Consider the following 20,976-nt stretch of genomic DNA (forward strand, 5'->3'; position numbering starts at 1 on the left):
ATGCAGGAAACACCCAAATCTAGTGCTATCAAGGCCTCCTTCCCTTCCTCTAGTCATCCGTGCTCTGGTGGGGCGGACCTGCTGCCCGTCTTCCCGCCACAGATGCTAGGCCTGGGATTCATTTGTGCTGCTACCATTAGTGCAAAATCTAGTTTCTATCACGTGAGTGGTCCCCTCTGTGGGCGAAACCAAAAGGAAAAAATTCGGTGGAAACTTGCCTCCTGGGGGTGATTTGCTGATAAGTGCAGAACGAATCGTGGGTGACAGAGGGAGGGAAGTGGAGGGGAAGATGGTGGGCCCGAGGAGTCGGCTGTCTGGCCCACTGTGACAAAGAGCCGCACATGAATGGCCATCATTTTGTATTACTTTATTGCTCAAAACAAACGAATCTTTCTCCCCTTTGGAAGACAGAGCAGTATTAGATCCTTCAGAGCCAGGATAAAAGCACAGAGGACTGCAATGTGGGGCGTGAGTCACCAGTGAGCCTCAGGAAACCCCACTGGGATGCTTCCGAAAAGCCAGCGCTGTGCAGGGGGAGACACTTCGGGGAGCGGAAGATCTCTTTGGGTCTGTTGTCCTTCTCCTGGTATGAGGGATCAGGCAAAACGGACTGCTCTCAGATCTACTTTGTAGGCTGTTCACATGGCAATATAAATTGCTGGGTTTCCTTTGTCTTCCTAATAGGAAAGCAAACATACCACAGAGTATACCCTTTCTCACTAACCCCCTGCAGGGGATTTTAAAAAGACTTGAAGGACTGAAAAGGTCATAGAAAATGCATGGTTCTTCCAGGTAATTTCTGATTCCGTGAAGTCAGTCTTGCAAGCAGCAATTCACCTCCACATTAAGGAGCCCACGCAGCCCACAAAGGATGTGGGGTGTCCGTGGTTCCCCCTGCAGACCCACAAGGCCTTTGCCTCTCACAAAGGGCGGGACAGAGAATAGAGGTGGCTTCTTCCGCCTGACACACCCCTGGCACCACTGACCCTCCGGGCACGAGCTCCAGACATCTAACTCCCAGGATCCCCCTTCTGCAATCCCCAGGGCCCCCTGAGGCACAGTGGCCTCCGAACTACGGAAGTGACTGTCTGTTCCCTTCCTTGTCCCCAACTTCCTCTTCCTTGCAGGCCTTCTTACTGCCTTGGACAGAGGTGGCTGTGCATTTTTCTTCATACGCATTCTTAAGGCTAAGGTGGCAAGATAAGGTGCTTGGTGGAGAGCCAAATTCTCAATTCCAGGGCCATTTCAGCACTCGCACATAAAGCAGATACGAAAGAAATGGAAAGGGGGCAGAGAAGCAAAAAACCAAAAGAGAACAAAATGCATTTGGGCTCGATAGGAAGTTACGGACTGCAGGTTTAGGTTTCAAATGTGGTCTAAACCCCCTGAAAATAGGGGGTGGGGGAGGGTAGTAAAAGCCACAAATTAGCCTTCGGCACTGGTCTGTGTTGTCCCTCGGCAGGGGTGGAGGGTCGCCTTTAGCAGCTCTCTCAGCACGTGCATCCGATGCAGAAGCCGGCTCTCAAGCGGGGCCCTTCCGTTCTCACCCGAGACAAAGAACTCTGAACGCCTTCACCCCTTCCTCACCGCAACCCCTCGAAACAAAAGGTAGAAACACACACAAGCCAGAGATCTATAAACCAGTAGGAGAAAAAAATTAGACAGAGGTTAACCATTAAAAAGCCGCTGTCGGGAAAACACACACTCGATTGTTCTATCAGAAAGTGCCGTGGGAAGAAGAGCCGTGTGCTGGTAAACATGTCCGCGCTCAGAACTTGACATGCAGAAAAGAGAGAGCGCCGAGTCCCACCTGAGATTAGAGAGGACTGGTTTTTAGTGTAACACACATCACGTTAAAAGATCACTGTCCTCTTCTCCTCGACCGTCCCTGTGTCCCGGCCTTTCCCGGCCCCGGTTAGTCCATCTCCATGGACATGAGCCGGCGGCGCTCCCGCCTGGTCTCCTGGACCTCCTTCTTACAGCACCAGTGCGAGCTGCAGTACCCGATGAGGCAGGACAGGAGCCCGATGACCGTGGACAGGCCAACGCCGATCAGCAGCGGGTACTTGAAGGCGTTCAGCACTGGGAGGGAAAGACCAGAGGGAACGGGTCAGTGATGCGAGGTGGGGGCCTCGGAGAAGACCGCCGCCTCCCCTCTCCATTGCCACGGCGTCTCCACCAGGGATCTGACCTCATGCATCCTGTACCCAGCACCTGGCGTGGTGCTTGAGACAAGAGTAGCTCGGCCATGCGTGTCCAAAAAATGAGCAAATGTCTCCCCACCCAGCTCTGTGCGGGAAGGCAGAGGAAAGCCAGAAAAAAGAAAGATTCTCCTTCAATGTCTTTGAATGTCAACTTGCTTTTTAGGGTTTTGGCAGGAGATTGATTTTTAAAAGTCAGTATAAGGGCACCACACATTCGGCAGCAGATGCATCCTTAAAAAAACCATACATAAATCAATTCTATGCATCAGATAACTGAAGTGTACTAGGGGAGCTATTTTAAGTAACACTATAGTAAATTATCTAGCAAAGTGAATAATCACTCCCTACTTGTTTAGTAAATCTGGGTTTTCATATGGAGTGACTGCAAGCAAGACATTTCTAAGAGGCAAATATGGTATAAGTGACTAAGTTGTAGGAATGCACAAACACTGTTTAGATCCCACACCCTCAACTCCTACGTCCCCGTCCCCCAAAGTACCAGCACGCTTTGGGTGGAGGCTGGCACTGTGGTTGTTTGCCTGACATTTAATACAACAGCCCCAGGAGAGATTTTCATCCCATTTAACAAGAGAGGAAACGAAGGATTAGAAAGGCTAAGTCACCTGTGGAAGAGCTGGGGTTCCAACTCCAGTCTCCGCCAAACTGACACATCATCAGGGTAAGACACTCAAAGGCTCCCACTTAATCCTTGGTGGCACCTGGACTTGAATTCTCTCCATGAGTGTTTTCAGTTAACGTTTACTCTGACACTTTTTGCAGAGAAGACATGTTTCTCATTAACCAAGGAACAACTGCCCACACTCTGGGAGGCCAGGGAGCAGAGTGGTGGGAAGGGGGCCCGCGGACCATGGCGCTTTAGGCTGACCGTGGTGGTCAGTGTGGGCCAACGAGGCTGGGAGCTCCCCCTCCCATCCAGGAGGAAACCCCTTTACCAAGAAGCAGAACCAGTAGGAGGACAAGAGGGGCAGGAACCCACCTGCAGCCCCTCCTAGAGACCTGGACCCACTCTCTAGATCTGGTCTCTGCCCCTGCCTGGCAGAACCCGTGCCAACCCGAGGACACAGCAAAGTGCGTGTGTACAGAATTTAGAGAAAGCATCGAAAATCTTTCCAGTAAGTCTTAAAAATCATTTCCCAGTGGTAGCTCCAGCACACACGATACCAAAGCTGGGAAAACAGCAAGGGCTGTGTGTGCTCTTTCTGGGTACAGGCCCGGGCCGGGCTAGAGAGAAAGCAGGCACATTCCTCACAGGGTGGGAACCTGGATCCCGTCAGCGGCATCAGAGCATGGAGAGAAGACATTCCCCAAACACCAAGAGGGTTATTTGTGTGTCATTCTTACCATCCATCTTCACAGTTATAAAGATGGGCTTGGACTGGATCTCTGCCTCTTTCTGCCAGGAACCGGTGGGTGACTTCACCCACGGAGTCACGGAACAGTAGTAGTTGCCAAAGTCCTGGTCCTCGGAGCCATGCACTTGCAGCAAGAACTCTAGCACGCTCACGCGCTCCAGGCTGAGGCCGCTCTTCCAGTCTCTCTGGGCCGTGTTCACAATCCCCTTCCGATCCAGGGACGACAGGAGGACGGGAGCCTTGTCCAGGCCGAAGGAGTGCACCGCAAACCAGGACACGTCAAAGGCCATGTCGTCTATGGATGACCAAGCCACAACGCTGGGGTCAGTGCCACAGGCAGAAGTACCAAGTACGGCTAACATGCCCGTAACCTGACCGTGGGCCAGCACGGCTCTACGTGCCTTGGGTCTCCCCGAATCCTCTCAACAACCCCATGATGAAGGTACTGTCACACTTCCCACTCTGTGGCGGGACCAAATAACTGCGGTCACACAGCCAGGAGGTCACAGAGCGCGTGGCTTAACCCAGGAGTCCAGCTCCAGAATGCACCCTCTTCACCACGCCACTGCCACTACCCAGCTGAAGGAGCACAGCCCCAAACTGTCTCCTCCAGAGAACACGGGATGAAAGGTTGGTATGTGGTGACATCGAACGCTCTGTCTCCCAAAGAAAGCAGGGTCCTTTGGCATTTCAGGCAGAAGAACCCACGACAGGAAGGACACGAAAGTCGTAAGGAATGACATGGACATAAAGTGAATCGTACGAAATGGAGAGTTGTAAACAGTTTAGATTTTATTGTTCGCTGTGATTTTTTTTTCCCCCTGAAGTGCTTAAGTTCAAAACAAGAGGAAAAAAAATGTCAAGCTGAGAAAATTGAACACAGTTTAACAGTCCCAGAGAGTAATGCTACGGAATCGTAAAGTACTCTGCAAAATTAAGGTGCTAACAGCCTCACGTAAATTAATATGGGCATAAGAGAAAGACGGCTTTGGCACAAGTGGTAGTTCTCATAGAACGTGGAAATAGAGTGCACATCCTAAACCCCTGACCTCTTCTTCTGACTGCTACCAAGTGATACCAGCTGCGTCACGTCTGAGAGTCACCCAGCAGGCAAGAAAGGACTGGGAGGTCACAAACACTGCTTTACCTTACATTCGCTTGATGGGGCTTTCTACACACATGTTAAATAACATAATTTTTGTTAAACAAAAAGTAACATCCATTTAGTAAAAATACACTAATAACCTCAAAAAGCACATTCTAAGGCAAATAAATTATATTCAGATTCTTACATATTAAAAAAGAATATAAGCAAAACTAGAAGCAAGAATTTTTTTTTTTTTGGCCATGCCACATGGCTTGCAGGATCCTAGTTCCCCAACCAGGGATCGAACCCTGCAGTGGAAACGTGGAGTCCTAACCACTGGACAGCCAGGGAAATCCACCAAAGCAAGAATTTCTAAAAAGTTATTCAAATGATAATTCCTTTTCAACTCACTCTAAAAATGTTAAGGGCCACAGGCAAATCTCAACTCTACATATGTGATGTCAGCCCTCTACTCTGATGCACCAAAATATTATTTTTTCCTCCCCATCGACCCACCGTGGCCCTCGAGCACAACATTTGATTGTTCCGAGGGTGAGGGTCATCTCTTGCAAGAAGACCGACACCCTGGGGGCAGAGGGAGTGCGGTCAACGTCCTCACACCCTCACAGTGCCCAGGCAGAGTGGGCCCCCAGATCCCTCCCAGGTTCTCAGTGAAAACTAGCTCAGTGTTGCTGTCACCTGCAGGCGCCGGGTGGTTACTGAAGGCAAAGAGTCACAGCTGTGTCCCCATTACTTGTCTCCAGACTCTAACCCCAGTCCCGCCGTGCCGTACAGTGTGGTGGCCAGGCTGCGGGGTCAGGCGACCCGGGCTAGAATCCCAGCACTGGCTCTTGTTAGCCTAGTGACCTGGGTGAGTCACTTAAGTTCACTGTGACTTAGTTTCCTTATCTGGAAAAGGAAATTACAATAGCACCCATAGTTAGTTAGCTTTATAAAATGCTTAGAACGGCACCTGGAATATAGTAAGTGCTCAATAAAAGTTGGCCGCCATGAACATCCTTACCGCCACAGTTCAACACACACGTTCTGTACTAAGAGATGCTGTAACAGGAAGGGTACTGCCACCTGCAGCAGATGCTCCTGGTGCTCCACCCCAAACAGCTGGAGCGCTGGGCCCCCAGATGCTGCAGGTGCTGGCTGCTAAGCTCTCCCACCGGTACCCTTCTCCAGAGGACTGGCCTTAGCTGACAGAAGCCACCTCCTGGAGAGCCACCCCCGGAGGTGAAGAAACACGACCCCTCCCCAGCCATTCACTGTGGACGATTGACAAATTGGGGTGGGGGGGATACAAAAGCCCCGTCCCTTAGCTCAAGGAGGTCACACTCTGTGGTACGACCCATATTCTGGAGCTCCCCACAGGGAGTTAGACTTGTTTCCCTCACTCCCTCATCGTTTCCTCCTGAGGGCACATCTTCAATTAATCACTCGCACGCTTGTCTCAGGCTTTGCTTCTAGGGAACCTGACCTAAGACACCACCTCTAAAGGGCCGTGGTCTGCCCCTGTCCCTCCCCCTGCCTTGGCACTCGGCCCACTTGGGCCACATGTCCTTTCCAGAAGAGAATTCCTTCACAGCCCACAGGATGCGAGAGGAAAAACGAAATTACGACTTGTGTTTAATTATTCAGAATCTTCCACCCATGCAGTCTAAGAGTGCAAAGTTCTGGAAAATTGTGATCTGCAAGATAACAGCTACCTATAGCTTTTGCAATTACACTGGAGGAAAAGACTTATATTAAGGGCACAGTTGGTGACCCATCAATTTACCGAGAAAGAGCATTTAAATGATTTATTTTTGTATATCTCTATAAATGAGCTTTTTAAATTTTTTTATAAATGAGATTTAAGGGTAAAAATGGTATTACATTATTCCAACTTTGGAAAAGGATCTCCCTGCCCACCCCCCCTTCCTGGCAGTCTCCACAGAAGCGGTGGCTCAGTCAAGACCTAGGTTCCCCCTTCCTAACCCCCAGGACAGAGCTGACCCCTCTGTTGTTTTGGATGGGTTTTTTTCTTTTCCTTTCTTTACATATTCCACAAACACTTCTCCTTTTTTCCTACCTCTAAAGCTCAACCACGTTCAAGTCCCCTATGAGAGTCAATTTCGGTATCAATCAACTCGTCCAGGGGTCAGTAAACTACAGCCTGCAGGTCCAATCCAGCCTACCACCTGTTTTTGTAAATAAAGTTTCACTGGAACACAGCCAGGCCCATCTGTTTACATTGCTCTCTTCGGCTGCTTTCCCTCTGCAACAGCAGAGTAGAGTAGCTGCTGTAGAGATCATCTGGCCCACAGAGCCAAAAATACTTTCTACCTGGGCCCTTTACAGGAAAGCTTTGCTGACCCTGAACTAGCCGCACCTGAACCTTCAGCTGGAGTCCCTGCAGTAGCCGGACCTCAGGGGGTGGCGGCCTGAACCCCTCTCCTGTTGGTCACGCCAGATCCAATACAGCCCACCCTTACTTGGCTGACAGCCTGCCCTTAACACAGAATGAAGACCTGCTTCCAGTTTCCACCCCAGGGCCACACATCCAGTGGTCTCTGCACAGAACTCAGTGAACCCTGCACAATTTGGCCTTTTTGAGGCACAAATCTGTGTGAGGCCATGGCTCTGCTTATGATGGGGTGGGCAGTACAAAGACACCCAAGGTCAGGGCATGGGCATCCCCCAGGCAGTGAGCCAGGGTCTCCACGGGCTCTTTAGGAGAAGGCAGAGGTGGGTACAGTCCTGCTCAGCAACAGAGACACACCTACGTGCATTTAATGTCCTTTCAAACCCTGAGGGTCTACGAGTGAGAAGAACAGCACCGGGTACTAAAGGGGCCAAGCAGAAAAAGTGTAAGGCTGCTGGCCCACAACTGTTAGGTATCCTGTTGGCAGTACTAGTATCTTCTGCAAAGAAAAGATTTACAAAGATTTCCTAAGAATTTAAACTACAATAGCTCCCCGTGGTTACTTGCTACTCATTTCCTCTGCTCTGTATTTCTTCAGAGTGTTAATTGCTATCTGATATTATATCATATGGTGATTTCTTTCTTGTTTGTCTCCTTAACTAGGCTGCAAGCTCCATGAGGGCAGACATGGTGCATTTTGATCACTCCTTTATTTCCAGCAACTAGAACAGCACCTGTTTATAGGAGTTCAATAAATAGCTGAATGAATGAATGAATGAATGAAAGACAAAAAGCGAGGGAGCCGGACTCTGCCAGTAGGTTGCAAACGAGCTTGAATCAGCCCCCGAAGCAGCCACTAGATCACCCTGAGAATACATTCAAATGTCTGGTTGTGTTTCCAAGTCATCAGATAGTTGCATCCATTCAACACATCCTTATTAAACACCTACTGAATACTGCCGAGCTAGGCAGTTTGGGAATAAACAGCCAATCCAATCCCTGACCTCCACATCTGTGTAACATAGTGGGGATGATATGAGAAACATTTACAAAAAGAAATATGGAGAAGGGGAAGGATGGAGAGAAGTACCTGGATCCAGGGCTGCTCCTTCAACAGTGATGATACAAAACAATTTGATGAGATCTCCCCGGATGACTGATGGCGCGTCCGAGTGCACAGAGGCATTAAATATAGGACCTGGAAGAAAGCAATGCCACCTCATGATCCTCTTTCACACTTCTGTTTAAATCCTGTTCTTGGTGTGCAAATGGGCATCTAAATGTGGGATCCCCTTCCTTGGAACTGAGCTAGAAATTCACAAAATAGGTGTCCTAAGATTGCTTTCCTTCTATTCAGAGAGACATGTGCATTAAGTATATGAGCTTCATCTTAAGATTACAACCATGGTCTCATTTGAAGCCCACCCACCTCCCATCCTGGTACAGCCTGGGCTGTTTCTGGCTGCACATGGTTCACTTCCAGGCCAGAGTGGCTCAGAGGCCAGAGGGTTCAGGACTAAATCAGGGACGCTTTTGGTCCCGAAAGAGTGAGCAGCCTCATTGTGTTGGGTGCTGGCGACAGGCCCTGCTATTAAGAGGCTGAAATCCAGTAATGCCAACAATGACGACATTTCTATAAAGTATGGTGGGAGCACTGAAGGCGATTCATTCCAATCTGCTGTGAGAAACTGAAGAAACGTGGAAACTCCTTTTAAAAACTACCCAGGGACTTCCCTGGTGGCGCAGTGGTTAAGAATCCACCTGCCAATGCAGGGGACACGGGTTCGAGCCCTGGTCTGGGAAGATCCCACATGCTGCAGAGCAACTAAGCCCATGCGCCACAACTAATGAGCCTGCGCTCTAGAGCCCGCGAGCCACAACTGCTGAGCCCGCATGCCACAACTACTGAAGCCCGCGAGCCTAGAGCCCGTGCTCCGCAACAAGAGAAGCCACTGCAATGAGAAGCCTGCGCACCACAACGAAGAGTAGCCCCCGCTTGCCGCAACCAGAGAAAGCCCAGGCACAGCAACAAAGACACAACGCAGCCAAAAATAAAAAGAAAAAATAAATAAATTTACAAAACTAAATAAATAAAAATAAAAATAAAAACTACTCAGATAGGATCTGTCTTGCATACCTTTCTGAAACTCTCACTTGATACCCAGTTTACTTTTATAAAAGACCCCTTTCCTTCTTCCAAAGGCCAGAGGATGTTTCTACACAAACCATGCTGACTCCTCATAGTATCATCGACTCACTGCAAGGCAGAGTTGTTCCAAGTTTCTAAGTTGTAAGGCAATGAGCATATGTATGAGCAAGAAAGTGTGAAGAATTAAGTAAAAAGAATTTAGGGCTAGAAGTTAATAATATTTACCATAGAGTCAGTTGGATGCATTTGACTGTAGGCATAATTATTATTGTGCTATTTCATAACTAGGCACAAATAAATGACTTACTAAATTAAAAAAAAAAAGGTATGCCTTGTATGCAAGAAATCTGCAGCTCCGATCCCCTCCTTAGGCAGAGAGAAGGGCTAGGTACTGCATTCTGTTTTTAACCCCTTTACAGCTCATTTTTAGGTGAGAGTATTACATAGCTTTAGGCCAATCTGATCCTAAGAGCTTAATATTTACCTTATGCCAATTCCTAATGTCTAGGAATAGGCAAACCTGAAGAAGATTCCAGAACACCAATGCTAGGGGATTTCCCTTGGGTTTTCTGGAAAGCAAAGATAGATGGCCATGGACAATGATTCTGAAACTCACCAGAAGCTAAGAATACAGGTGTAACTACCTTTAAAATCATCTTACCAGAAAGAAAAAGGTCCTTTTTGTTTTAACATCCAAAAGAAATGACTGTGAGAAAGAGAGTAAAAGGTCATATGAACCAATGAGGCAAAAAAATTGAAAAGTCTATACTTTCATTTCAACATGAGTAGTAAGATGAATTCATCAGATGGCTTTCTTAACACCGAGTCCATGAGTAATCTGTGTTTTGCTGGGAGAAGGGTGAAGGATGGTTGTAGAACATGGAAACCTTGAGGCATTAGGCAGCCCTGGGCAGGTTCTGCTGAGTACTCAGATTCAGTCTAGGGCATGGAGAACGTAACAGAATGGCAGTCCCAGGACGTGGGGAATGGGATGAAAGCAAAAAGAACAAGGAAACTTTACCTACTTCTAGACATCACATCCTTCAATTAACTCGGCTCAGCCATGGTTCCCCTCTGGTCCTTACCACCCTGGATTTGCTCTGTTTATAGCAGTGAGGTGGGAAAGGATTAAGCCAGTTGCTCTGAGTTGGCTCAGTGGTAATGACTGGGGGAACTTCATGCCATATATGGTCATCCATGAGGACAGGTTAGTAGCGACCATGGTGAGCAATGGGGGCTGAATTTTTTTTTCTCTGACTAGAAATTTCATGGTTATAAATAGAACTATACTATGGGGCTTTCTTAAAGTATCCAGGCCCCTTCTAAGAGAACACAAGATAATAAAACACAAGGAGATCCTCATAGTGGATTTAGGTTCTTATTTACTTAATTTGAAACAGTAGAGGAATTTGGACAAATTTCACTTTCTTTTCTTTATATTTCCAAAAAAAATCCAAAATGCCTTCTAGGTCACAAGTTACTGTTCTCATTTCCCCTCATGGCCGTGGGAACAACAGAGCATTTGTGCCATGCTCACCATGCAGACAAGGACCAGGGAAAAGGCCTGCATTGTGAACTAGTCACAGCAGTGGATTTCCTTCGAACGAAATGAACAACTCACTGTTAATGTGGGTCATTATCCCAGGCTTAGAAATATTTTTATTATGGTCAATTTCTGTGGTAATGCTGTTTTCTTGAGGGGATGTGTCTGGTTAACTTCACAGATGACAGACTACAGCACAGATAATTTAAGTGAACAACCAGAGTCACTACATGTCCCTGGATTCCTAGTCTGCAGAGTACATGGACCACTTAGCTTCTAAACACAAACATTGACACAAACCATGCTCCAACTCTCGCCCCTAAAAAAAGGCTGTAAATGAGAGTATTTTTGTGAAAGCCAAAACTACAGACTGTCTGCATGTCCTTCAATAGGATAATGGTTAATCAAATTCTAGCAGGTGTAGTCATTAAAGTTGGTATTTACCTAGAATTTTTTATTACATGGAAAATGCTTATCTTATAATGTTTGGGGAGGGCAGAAAGCAGGTCATAAAATTGCATATACAGCCTGATTTCAAAGTCATGAAGAAAACATGCAAGGGAAAAATTCTAGGAAGACGAATACCACCAATTAACAGTCTCTGGTAAGATTATGGGTGATTCTTCCTTGTATTTTACTGTATTTTCAAACTTCTCCGTTAAGGAGAAAAACTTTATTATTATTCTTTTAAAAGGCCAAAGTCTTTAACATCATCACATTTAAACAGTATTATTCCTCCTGATACTTTCAATCAGTAGAAGTTACAACTCAGGGACTTCCCTGGTGGCACAGTGGTTAAGAATCTGCCTGCTAATGCAGGGAACACTGGTTCAAGACCTGGTCCGGGAAGATCCCACATGCCGCGGCCCGTGCGCCACAACTACTGAGCCTGCACTCTGGAGCCTGTGAGCCACAACTACTGAGCCCGCGAGCCACAACTACTGAGCCCGCGAGCCACAACTACTGAAGCCCATGTGCCTAGAGCCCGTGCTCCACCAAAAGAGAAGCCACTGCAATGAGAAGCCCACGCACCGCAACGAAGAGTAGCCCCCGCTCACCGCAACTAGAGAAAGCCCACACGCAGCAACGAAGACCCGATGCAGTAAAAAATAATAAATAAATAAAATAAAATAAAATAAAGAAAAAAAAAAAAAGAAGTTACAACTCAGTAAGACCCCTTGGGGAACACAGTCCGCATACCAAGAGGCAAGTGTCCTGAAAGCAGAGGACAGAAAGGTGGACACCCAGAGGAATCTCTTTGTTACATGTGTTTTACCGTGTGCTGCTAATTTTTAGGAAGTAAAGGCTCTCAGTATCAAGTCAATGTTTTCTTGGAACTATTTGGGGCTATGGCATTGTGCTGGGTGCTGGATTTGATGGCAGCTCCTCTTAATTAAACTGTGAACTGGCCATGACAACTCCGTGGATTAAATAAAGCAAAAATCTTAGGCAGTCTATTCAACCTGTAAGTTAAAGTGATTTCATCTGTTATGCTGAGATTTAAAGAATTGAGAAATAGATTCAATTCCCATTCCTCACCTAGAAATACATACAAAAGATTTTATGTCTCCCCTCTTTCTCAAAACAGTTTTAAAGAAACATCAAATAACAAATGTAAAACAAATTGGAATAAAATCCTATAGATAATAAAACAGATACATAAATAAAGGGCAAAAACCATATAATCATCTGAATCTCAATAGTCACAGAAAAAGCACTTGACAACACCCAACACTTCATCATGATAAAAACACTCAACAGATTAGGAATGAAAGAAAACTTCCTCAACTCAATATCTGGTGTCTATGAAAAACCCACAGCTACCATGATACTTAAGGGTAAAAGATACTTAATGGGGAAAGTTCCCCCTAAGATCAGGAACAAGACAAGGATGTCCACTTGTGCCACTACTATTCACCACTGTACTAGATTCTAGCCAGGGCAATTAGACAAGAAAAATAATTAGAAGGCATTTAGTAAAACTGAATAGAAGAAATAAAGCTATCTCTATTTGTATCAATAGATGACATGATCCTATATTTAAAAACCCTAAGTAGTCAACAACAAAAAAAACTATTAGAACTAATAAACAAGTTCAGCAAGGTTGCAGGATACAAGACCAATTTATAAAAGTCGACTGTGTTTCTATACACTTGCAATGAACAAACTGAAAAGGAAATTAGGAAAGCAATTAATTTATGATAGTATCAAAAAGAATAAAATGCCTAGGATAAATTTAATGAAAGAAGTTCAACATCTGTACATTGAAAACTACAACCACCACTGACAGCAATTTTAAAAGACCCAAATAAATGGAAAGACATCTCATGTTCATGGATTAGAAAACAATATTGTTAAATAGTAATACTCTCCAAACTGATCTACAGATTTGACACAATCCCTATCAAAGTCCCAGCTGTCTTTTCTGCAGAAATTAATGAATTGATCCTAAAATTCATCTGGAAATGCAAGGGACCCAGAATAGCCAAAACAATTTTGAAAAAGAACAAAGCTGGAAGGCTCACACTGATTTCAAAACTTGGTAGAAAGCTATAGCAATTTAACAATGTGGTTCTGGTATAGGAAAAGACATAAGGATCAACAGAATAGAACTGAGAGTCCAGAAATAAACCCTTATATTCATGGTTAAATGATTTTTGACAAGTGTACCAAGACAAATCAATGGGGGAAAGAACAGACTTTTCAACAAGTGGTGCCAGGACAACTAGGTATTCCCATGCAAAAGAATAAAGCTGAATCCCTTCTTCATACCACACACAAAAATTAACTCATAATGGATCATAGCCCTAAATGTAAGAGCTAAAACTGTAAAACTCTTAAAGGAAACCATAGGTGTAAATCTTCACAACCTTGGGTTAGGCAATGTTTTCTTAGATATGACACCAAAAACACAAGCAACAAAAAGAAAAAATAGATAAACTGGACTTCATCAAAATTAAAAACTTGGGTGCTTCAAAGGATACAATTAAGAAAGTGAAAAGACTACAGAGTAGGAGAAGATATTTTCAAATCACATATGTTGTTAAGGGACTTTTGTATTCAAACTATGAAAAGCTCTACTAGCCAACAATAAAAAGACAAATCAATTTAAAAATGGGCAAATGGTTTGAATAGACATTTCTCCAGAGAGGATACACATATGACCAATAACTATATGAAAAGCTGCTCAACATCAATAGTCATTAAGGAAATGCAAATTAAAACCACAATGAAATACTACTTCACATCCACTAGGTTGGCTATAATAAAAATGATGGAAAATAATAACTAGTGAGAATGTGAAGAAATTGGAACCCTTACACACTGCTGGTGGGAATGTAAAATGGTGCAGCTGTTTTGGAAAACAATTTGGCAGTTCCTGAAAGAATTAAAGAGAGTTACCGTGTGATCCAGCATCACTCTTAGGTGAGAAATGAAAACTTATGTACACACAAAAATTTGTACGCTAATGTTTATGTCAGCATATTATTATTCATAATCGCCAAAAGGTGGAAACAATCTAAAGGTCCATCAACTGATGAACAGCTAAACAAAATGTGGTATATCCTCACACTGGAATATTATTCAGCCATAAAAAGGAATGAAGGATTGATACAAGCTATAATGTGATGGACCTTGAAAACATTATGCTAAGCAAAAGAAGTCAGTCACAAAAGCCCACGTATATGTTTCACATCATATGAAATGTCCAAAAATCTATAAAGATAGAAAGGAGATTAGTGGTTGCCAGGGGCTAGGGGTACAGAATAGAGGGAGTGACTACTAACGGGTACAGAATTTGCTTTCTGCAGTGATTGAAAAGTTCTAGAATTAGATTCTACTGATGATTGTACAATATATATCTGTGAATATACTAAAAACCACTAAATTGACACTTGTAATGGGTGAATTTTATGGTATGTTAACCATATCTCAATAAAGCTATTATTAGAAAACAAACAAGCAGGTACACAACAAAAGAAGCATGTGTTTCCTCTGCTCTTTCCAAATCTGAGGGTTTAAATCAATATTTACTCTTTATTAATCTACACATTAATAGATTATTAGATGCCAGAAGATTATTTCATTATACACTATAAAAAGTTATAATCATACAAAATAATATTAATAGAAAACAAACTTTACTAAGGTATAGTTTACCTTTAATATAAACGGTAATAATTAAATTCAACAAATATCTTGCATTCATTGTACTGATCAGTTAATACCTGAATCTTTACAGGTGGGTATGAATTTACACATTCAGAAACTTCCAACTGGATCCCAGGGCAGATTTAGTGAAAACATTCAGTATTAAACTCAAAAGTGATGATCCTTCACTTTGATATTCTAAATAAGACTGGGAATCAAAAACTTTTAAATCATCTACCTGCTGAAACACAGATACACACACAGATTTGTCAAAGGAGCTTAATGAATTTCACAGATAAATAAGAAACATTTCCATTTGAGAATATGTATGTATGCTATTAAAAAAAAGTGGAACTTTCCACCTTACAGCATAAAAACATTTTATTTACCAAAGATAAAATCATTCAGAATGGACACCAAAATGCTCATTTTAATTAACCCTCCCATAGGTGAACACCACTAATAGTTATTCTTAACAAAGCAGGTTGACAGATGTATTCACCCATACCACCACAACTCTGGAGACTCGACTAATTGGAAATCTTTTTCTAGTCCAAAAGCAAGGTGAAGTATATCCCATAAGGTTGGGATACTCATCCCCTGTATGGAAATACTGCTCTGATAAGTTGGGCCAAGAACAGTACCCATCACCTTCAGTCCTAGGGACCTCAAAGAGTGAAAGCCATGGGCTGGATAAGACTTGGGTCTTAGCTTTGAATCTTCCACTCTTGGCAAGTCACTTAACCCCTCTGGAGGCTCAGTTCCTTCTTATCTTTATACTCCATCCGCCATGTTCCCTGAAGGATTTGATATAGGTGTGTGTCAGTTGATCTATTTAAAAAAATGAGGGTAGTATGTTCACACAAAAATTTGTACACAAATGTTCACAGCAGCATTATTCATAATAGTCAAGAACTGGAAACACTCAAATGTCCATTAGCTGATGAATGGATAAATAAAATGTGGTACATCCACACAATGGAATATTATTCAGTCATAAAAATGATGTGATAATGAGAATTTATTTTGAGTTAAATGCTACAGTACAAAAAGAAGGGGATATGTGGTTTTTTGGTGTTTGAAGAATTTATTTTGCGTTAAATTGCTACAGTACAAAAAGAAGGGGATGTGTGGTTTTTTGGTGTTTGATTTTCTTAAAAAACAATAAGTAGTATTTGTAGTTGGGAGTTACATAGGTTTATGCAGAGAGAGCAGTTTGCTATAGCCACCAAAAAAAAAAAAATTTGTCTTGCCAACACGTCCCAAGCACTTTGGGATTCCTAAATTTATTTTCTCATATAGAAAATATATTTACTGGCATTTTTTTTGCACTTCTCAAGACAAAAATGGCATTAAGTAAAAGTTTCATGTAAATTTGATTCACAGGTACTTAAAAACTTAAAAGCTGCAACTGAAAGAAAAGGTCCCCAGTATTGAGATAATTATATTTTCTTTTTCTGACTACATTATGGAGTTTATACCTCATTTATTTTATATATGCTTTCTTTAAAGCACTGTTCCTTTTGACACTAAAGTTTTCACTGCACTACATTTTTCATGTAACACCAAATCCAGGATTGCATTTTACAGTGCTTTTTCCCTCACACTGCTGCTTTAAAAAACAGCTAGCATTATGAATTTACAACATGCCAAAGATGACACAGAAACTACATTTATTTTTGTTCTTGTTAAAACTCTGTGAGCAACATTTATCAAGATATTGTGTTAAATTACTGGCATTCTCTAGGTACTAAATAAAAGGCTGCAACTCTCTAACCTTAAAAATATATATATATATATATATATACACATATGCATATATATATATAACAAAAAATTAAAGATAAATTGAAAAAGAATGAAGTTCTGATACATGTTGCAACATGGATGACGCTTGAAAACATCATGCTAAAGTGAAAAAGGATGGGATGCAGCAAAAGCAGTTCTAAGAGGGAAGTTTACAGCAATAAAATCCTACCTTAAGAAACAAGAAACATCTCAAATAAACAATCTAACCTTACACCTAAAGCAATTAGAGAAAGAAGAACAAAAAAACCCCAAAGTTAGCAGAAGGAAAGAAATCATAAAGATCAGATCAGAAATAAATGAAAAAGAAATGAAGGAAACGATAGCAAAGATCAATAAAACTAAAAGCTGGTTCTTTGAGAAGATAAACAAAATTGATAAACCATTAGTCAGACTTATCAAGAAAAAAAGGGAGAAGACTCAAATCAATAGAATTAGAAATGAAAAAGGAGAAGTAACAACTGACACTGCAGAAATACAAAGGATCATGAGAGACTACTACAAACAACTAAATGCCAAAAAAATGGACAACCTGGAAGAAAGGGACAAATTCTTAGAAAAGCACAACTTTCCGAGACTGAACCAGGAAGAAATAGAAAATATAAAAAGACCAATCACAAGCACTGAAATTGAAACTGTGATTAAAAATCTTCCAACAAACAAAAGCCCAGGACCAGATGGCTTCACAGGCAAATTCTATCAAACATTTAGAGAAGAGCTAACATCTATCCTTCTCAAACTCTTCCAAAATATAGCAGAGGGAGGAACACTCCCAAACCCATCCTACAAGGCCACCATCACCCTGATACCAAAACCAGACAAAGATGTCACAAAGAAAGAAAACTACAGGTCAATATCACTGATGAACACAGATGCAAAAATCCTCAACAAAATACTAGCAAACAGAATCCAACAGCACATTAAAAGGATCATACACCATGATCAAGTGAGGTTTATCCCAGGAATGCAAGGTTTCTTCAATATACACGAATCAATCAATGTGATATACCATATTAACAAATTGAAGGATAAAAACCATATGATCATCTCAATAGACAGAAAAAGCTTTTGACAAAATTCAACACCCATTTATGATAAAAACCTTCCAGTAAGTTGGCATAGAGGGAACTTACCTCAACATAATAAAGGCCATATATGACAAACCCACAGCCAACATCGTTCTCAATGGTGAAAAACTGAAACCATTTCCTCTAAGATCAGGAACAAGACAAGGTTGTCCACTCTCACCACTATTTGAGATTTTCTTGTTTCTTGAGGTAGGCTTGTATTGCTATAAACTTCCCTCTTAGAACTGCTTTTGCTGCATCCCATAGGTTTTGGATCGTCATGTTTTCATTGTCATTTGTCTCTAGGTATTTTTTGATTTCCTCTGTGATTTCTTCAGTGATCTCTTGCTTATTTAGTAACGTATTGTTTAGCCTCCATGTGTTTGAGTTTTTTACGTTTTTTTTCCCTGTAATTGATTTCTAATCTCATAGAGTTGTGGTCAGAAAAGATGCTGGATATGATTTTAATTTTCTTAAATTTACTGAGGCTTAATTTATGACCCAAAATGTGATCTATCCTGGAGAACGTTCCATGCGCACCTGAGAACAAAGTGTAATCTGCTGTTTTTGTATGGAATGTCCTATAAATATCAATTAAATCTATCTGGTCTATTGTGTCATTTAAAGCTTCTGTTTCCTTAGTAATTTTCAGTTTGGATGATCTGTCCATTGGAGTAAGTGAGGTGTTAAAGTCTCCCACTATTATTGTGTTACTGTCGAATTCCTCTTTTATAGCTGTTAGCAGTTGCCTTATGTATTGAGGTGCTCCTATGTTGGGAGCGTATATATTTATAATTGTTATATCTTCTTCTTGGATTGACCCCTTGATCATTATGTAGTGTCCTTCCTTGTCTCTTGTAACATTCTTTATTTTAAAGTCTATTTTATCTGATATAAGTATTGCTACTCCAGCTTTCTTTTGATTTCCATTTGCATGGAATATCTTTTTCCAGCCCCTCACTTTCAGTCTGTTTGTGTCCCTAGGTCTGAAGTGGGTCTCTTGTAGACAGCATATATATGAGTCTTGTTTTTTGTATCCATTCAGCAAGCCTGTGTCTTTTGGTTGGAGCATTTAATCCATTCACGTTTAAGGTAATTATTGATATGTATGTTCCTATGACCATTTTCTTAATTGTTTTGGGTTTGTTTTTGTTGGTCCTTTTCTTCTCTTGTGTTTCCCACTTAGAGAAATTCCTTCAGCATTTGTTGTAGAGTTGGTTCAGTGGTGCTGAATTCTCTTAGCTTTTGCTTGTCTGTAAAGCTTTTGGTTTCTCCATCAAATCTGAATGAGATCCTTGCCAGGTAGAGTAATCTTGGTTGTGGGTTCTTCCCTTTCATCACTTTAAGTATATCATGCCACTCCCTTCTGGCTTGTAGAGTTTCTGCTGAGAAATCAGCTGTTAATGTTATGGGAGTTCCCCTGTATGTTATTTGTCATTTTTCCCTTGCTGCTTTCAATAATTTTTCTTTGTCTTTAATTTTTGCCAATTTGATTACTCTGTGTCTTGGCGTGTTTCTCCTTGGGTTTACCCTGTATGGGACTTGCTGCGCTTTCTGGACTCGGGTGGCTATTTCCTTTCCCATGTTAGGGAAGTTTTCAACTATAATTTCTTCAAATATTTTCTCTGGTCCTTCCTCTCTCTCTTCTCCTTCTGGGACCCCTATAATGCGAATGTTGTTGTGTTTAATGTTGTCCCAGAAGTCTCTTAAGCTGTCTTCAGTTCTCTTCATTCTTTTTTCTTTATTCTGTTCCACAGCAGTGAATTCCACCATTCTGTCTTCCAGGTCACTTATCCGTTCTTCTGCCTCAGTTATTCTGCTATTGATTCCTTCTAGTGTAGTTTTCATTTCAGTTATTGTACTGTTCATCTCTGTTTGTTTGTTCTTTAATTCTTCTAGGTCTTTGTTAAACATTTCTTGCATCTTCTTGATCTTTGCCTCCACTCTTTTTCTGAGGTCCTGGATCATCTTCACTATCATTATTCTGAATTCTTTTTCTGGAAAGTTGCCTATTTCCACTTCATTCATTTGTTTTTCTGGGGTTTTATCTTGTTCCTTCATCTGGTACATAGCCCTCTGCCTTTTCATCTTGTCTATCTTTCTGTGAATGTGATTTTTGTTCCACAGGCTGCAGAATTGTAGTTCTTCTGGCTTCTGCTGTCTGCCCTCTGGTGGATGAGGCTATCTCCACTCTCACCACTATTATTTAACATAGCTTTGGAAGCTTTAGCCGCAGCAATCAGAGAAGAAAAAGAAATAAAAGGAATCCAAATCGGAAAAGAAGTAGTAAAACTGTCACTATTTGCAGATGACATGATACTATACACAGAGAATCCTAAAGATGCTACCAGAAAACTACTAGAGCTAATCAATGAATTTGGTAAAGTAGCAGGATACAAAATTAATGCACAGAAATCTCTTGCATTCCTATACACTAATGATGAAAAGTCTGAAAGAGAGATTAAGGAAACACTCCCATTTACCACTGCAACAAAAAGAATAAAATACCTAGGAATAAACTTACCTAAGGAGACAAAAGACCTATATGCAGAAAACTATAAGACACTGATGAAAGAAATTAAAGATGATACAAACACATGGAGAGATACACCATGTTCTTGGATTGGAAGAATCAACATTGTGAAAATGACTATACTACCCAAAGCAATCTACATATTCAAGGCAATCCCTATCAAACTACCAATGGCATTTTTCACAGAACTAGAACAAAAAATTTCACAATTTGTATGGAAACACAAAAGACCCCGAATAGCCAAAGCAATCTTGAGAAAGAAAAACAGAGCCGGAGGAATCAGGCTCCCAGACTTCAGACTAAACTACAAAGCTACAGTAATCAAGACAATATGGTACTGGCACAAAACCAGAAATATAGATCAATGGAACAGGATAGAAAGCCCAGAGATAAACCCATGCACATATGCTCACCTTATTTTTGATAAAGGAGGCAAGAATAACAATGGAGAAAAGGCAGCCTCTTCAATAAGTGGTGCTGGCAAAACTGGACAGCTACATATAAAAGAATGAAATTGGAGCACTCTCTAACAGCATACACAAAAATAAGCTCAAAATGGATTAAAGACCTCAATGTAAGGGCAGACACTATAAAATTCTTAAAGGAAAACATAGGCAGAACACTCTATGACATAAATCACAGCAAGATT

General features: G+C 42.0%; 1 protein-coding gene across 2 annotated transcripts in view; it reads right to left on the reverse strand.

Annotated features, from left to right (window-relative positions):
* Nucleotides 1–352: 352 nt before the first annotated feature.
* Nucleotides 353–20,976, reverse strand: part of PTGFRN (prostaglandin F2 receptor inhibitor) — a 75,732-nt gene continuing 55,108 nt past the window's right edge. For both annotated transcript variants that reach the window (XM_082369111.1, XM_082369110.1), the window contains 3 exons: nucleotides 8,168–8,275; nucleotides 3,567–3,872; nucleotides 353–2,082 (listed from right to left, as the gene is read on the reverse strand). In XM_082369111.1, coding sequence (XP_082225237.1) covers nucleotides 1,916–2,082; nucleotides 3,567–3,872; nucleotides 8,168–8,275 — 581 coding nt within the window. In that variant the 3' untranslated portion in view covers nucleotides 353–1,915. The remainder of the gene's footprint in view (nucleotides 2,083–3,566; nucleotides 3,873–8,167; nucleotides 8,276–20,976) is intronic.

The sequence above is a fragment of the Balaenoptera borealis genome (genome assembly GCF_965194805.1).
Source record: "Balaenoptera borealis genome assembly, chromosome: 1".
Lineage (NCBI taxonomy): Eukaryota > Metazoa > Chordata > Mammalia > Artiodactyla > Balaenopteridae > Balaenoptera > Balaenoptera borealis.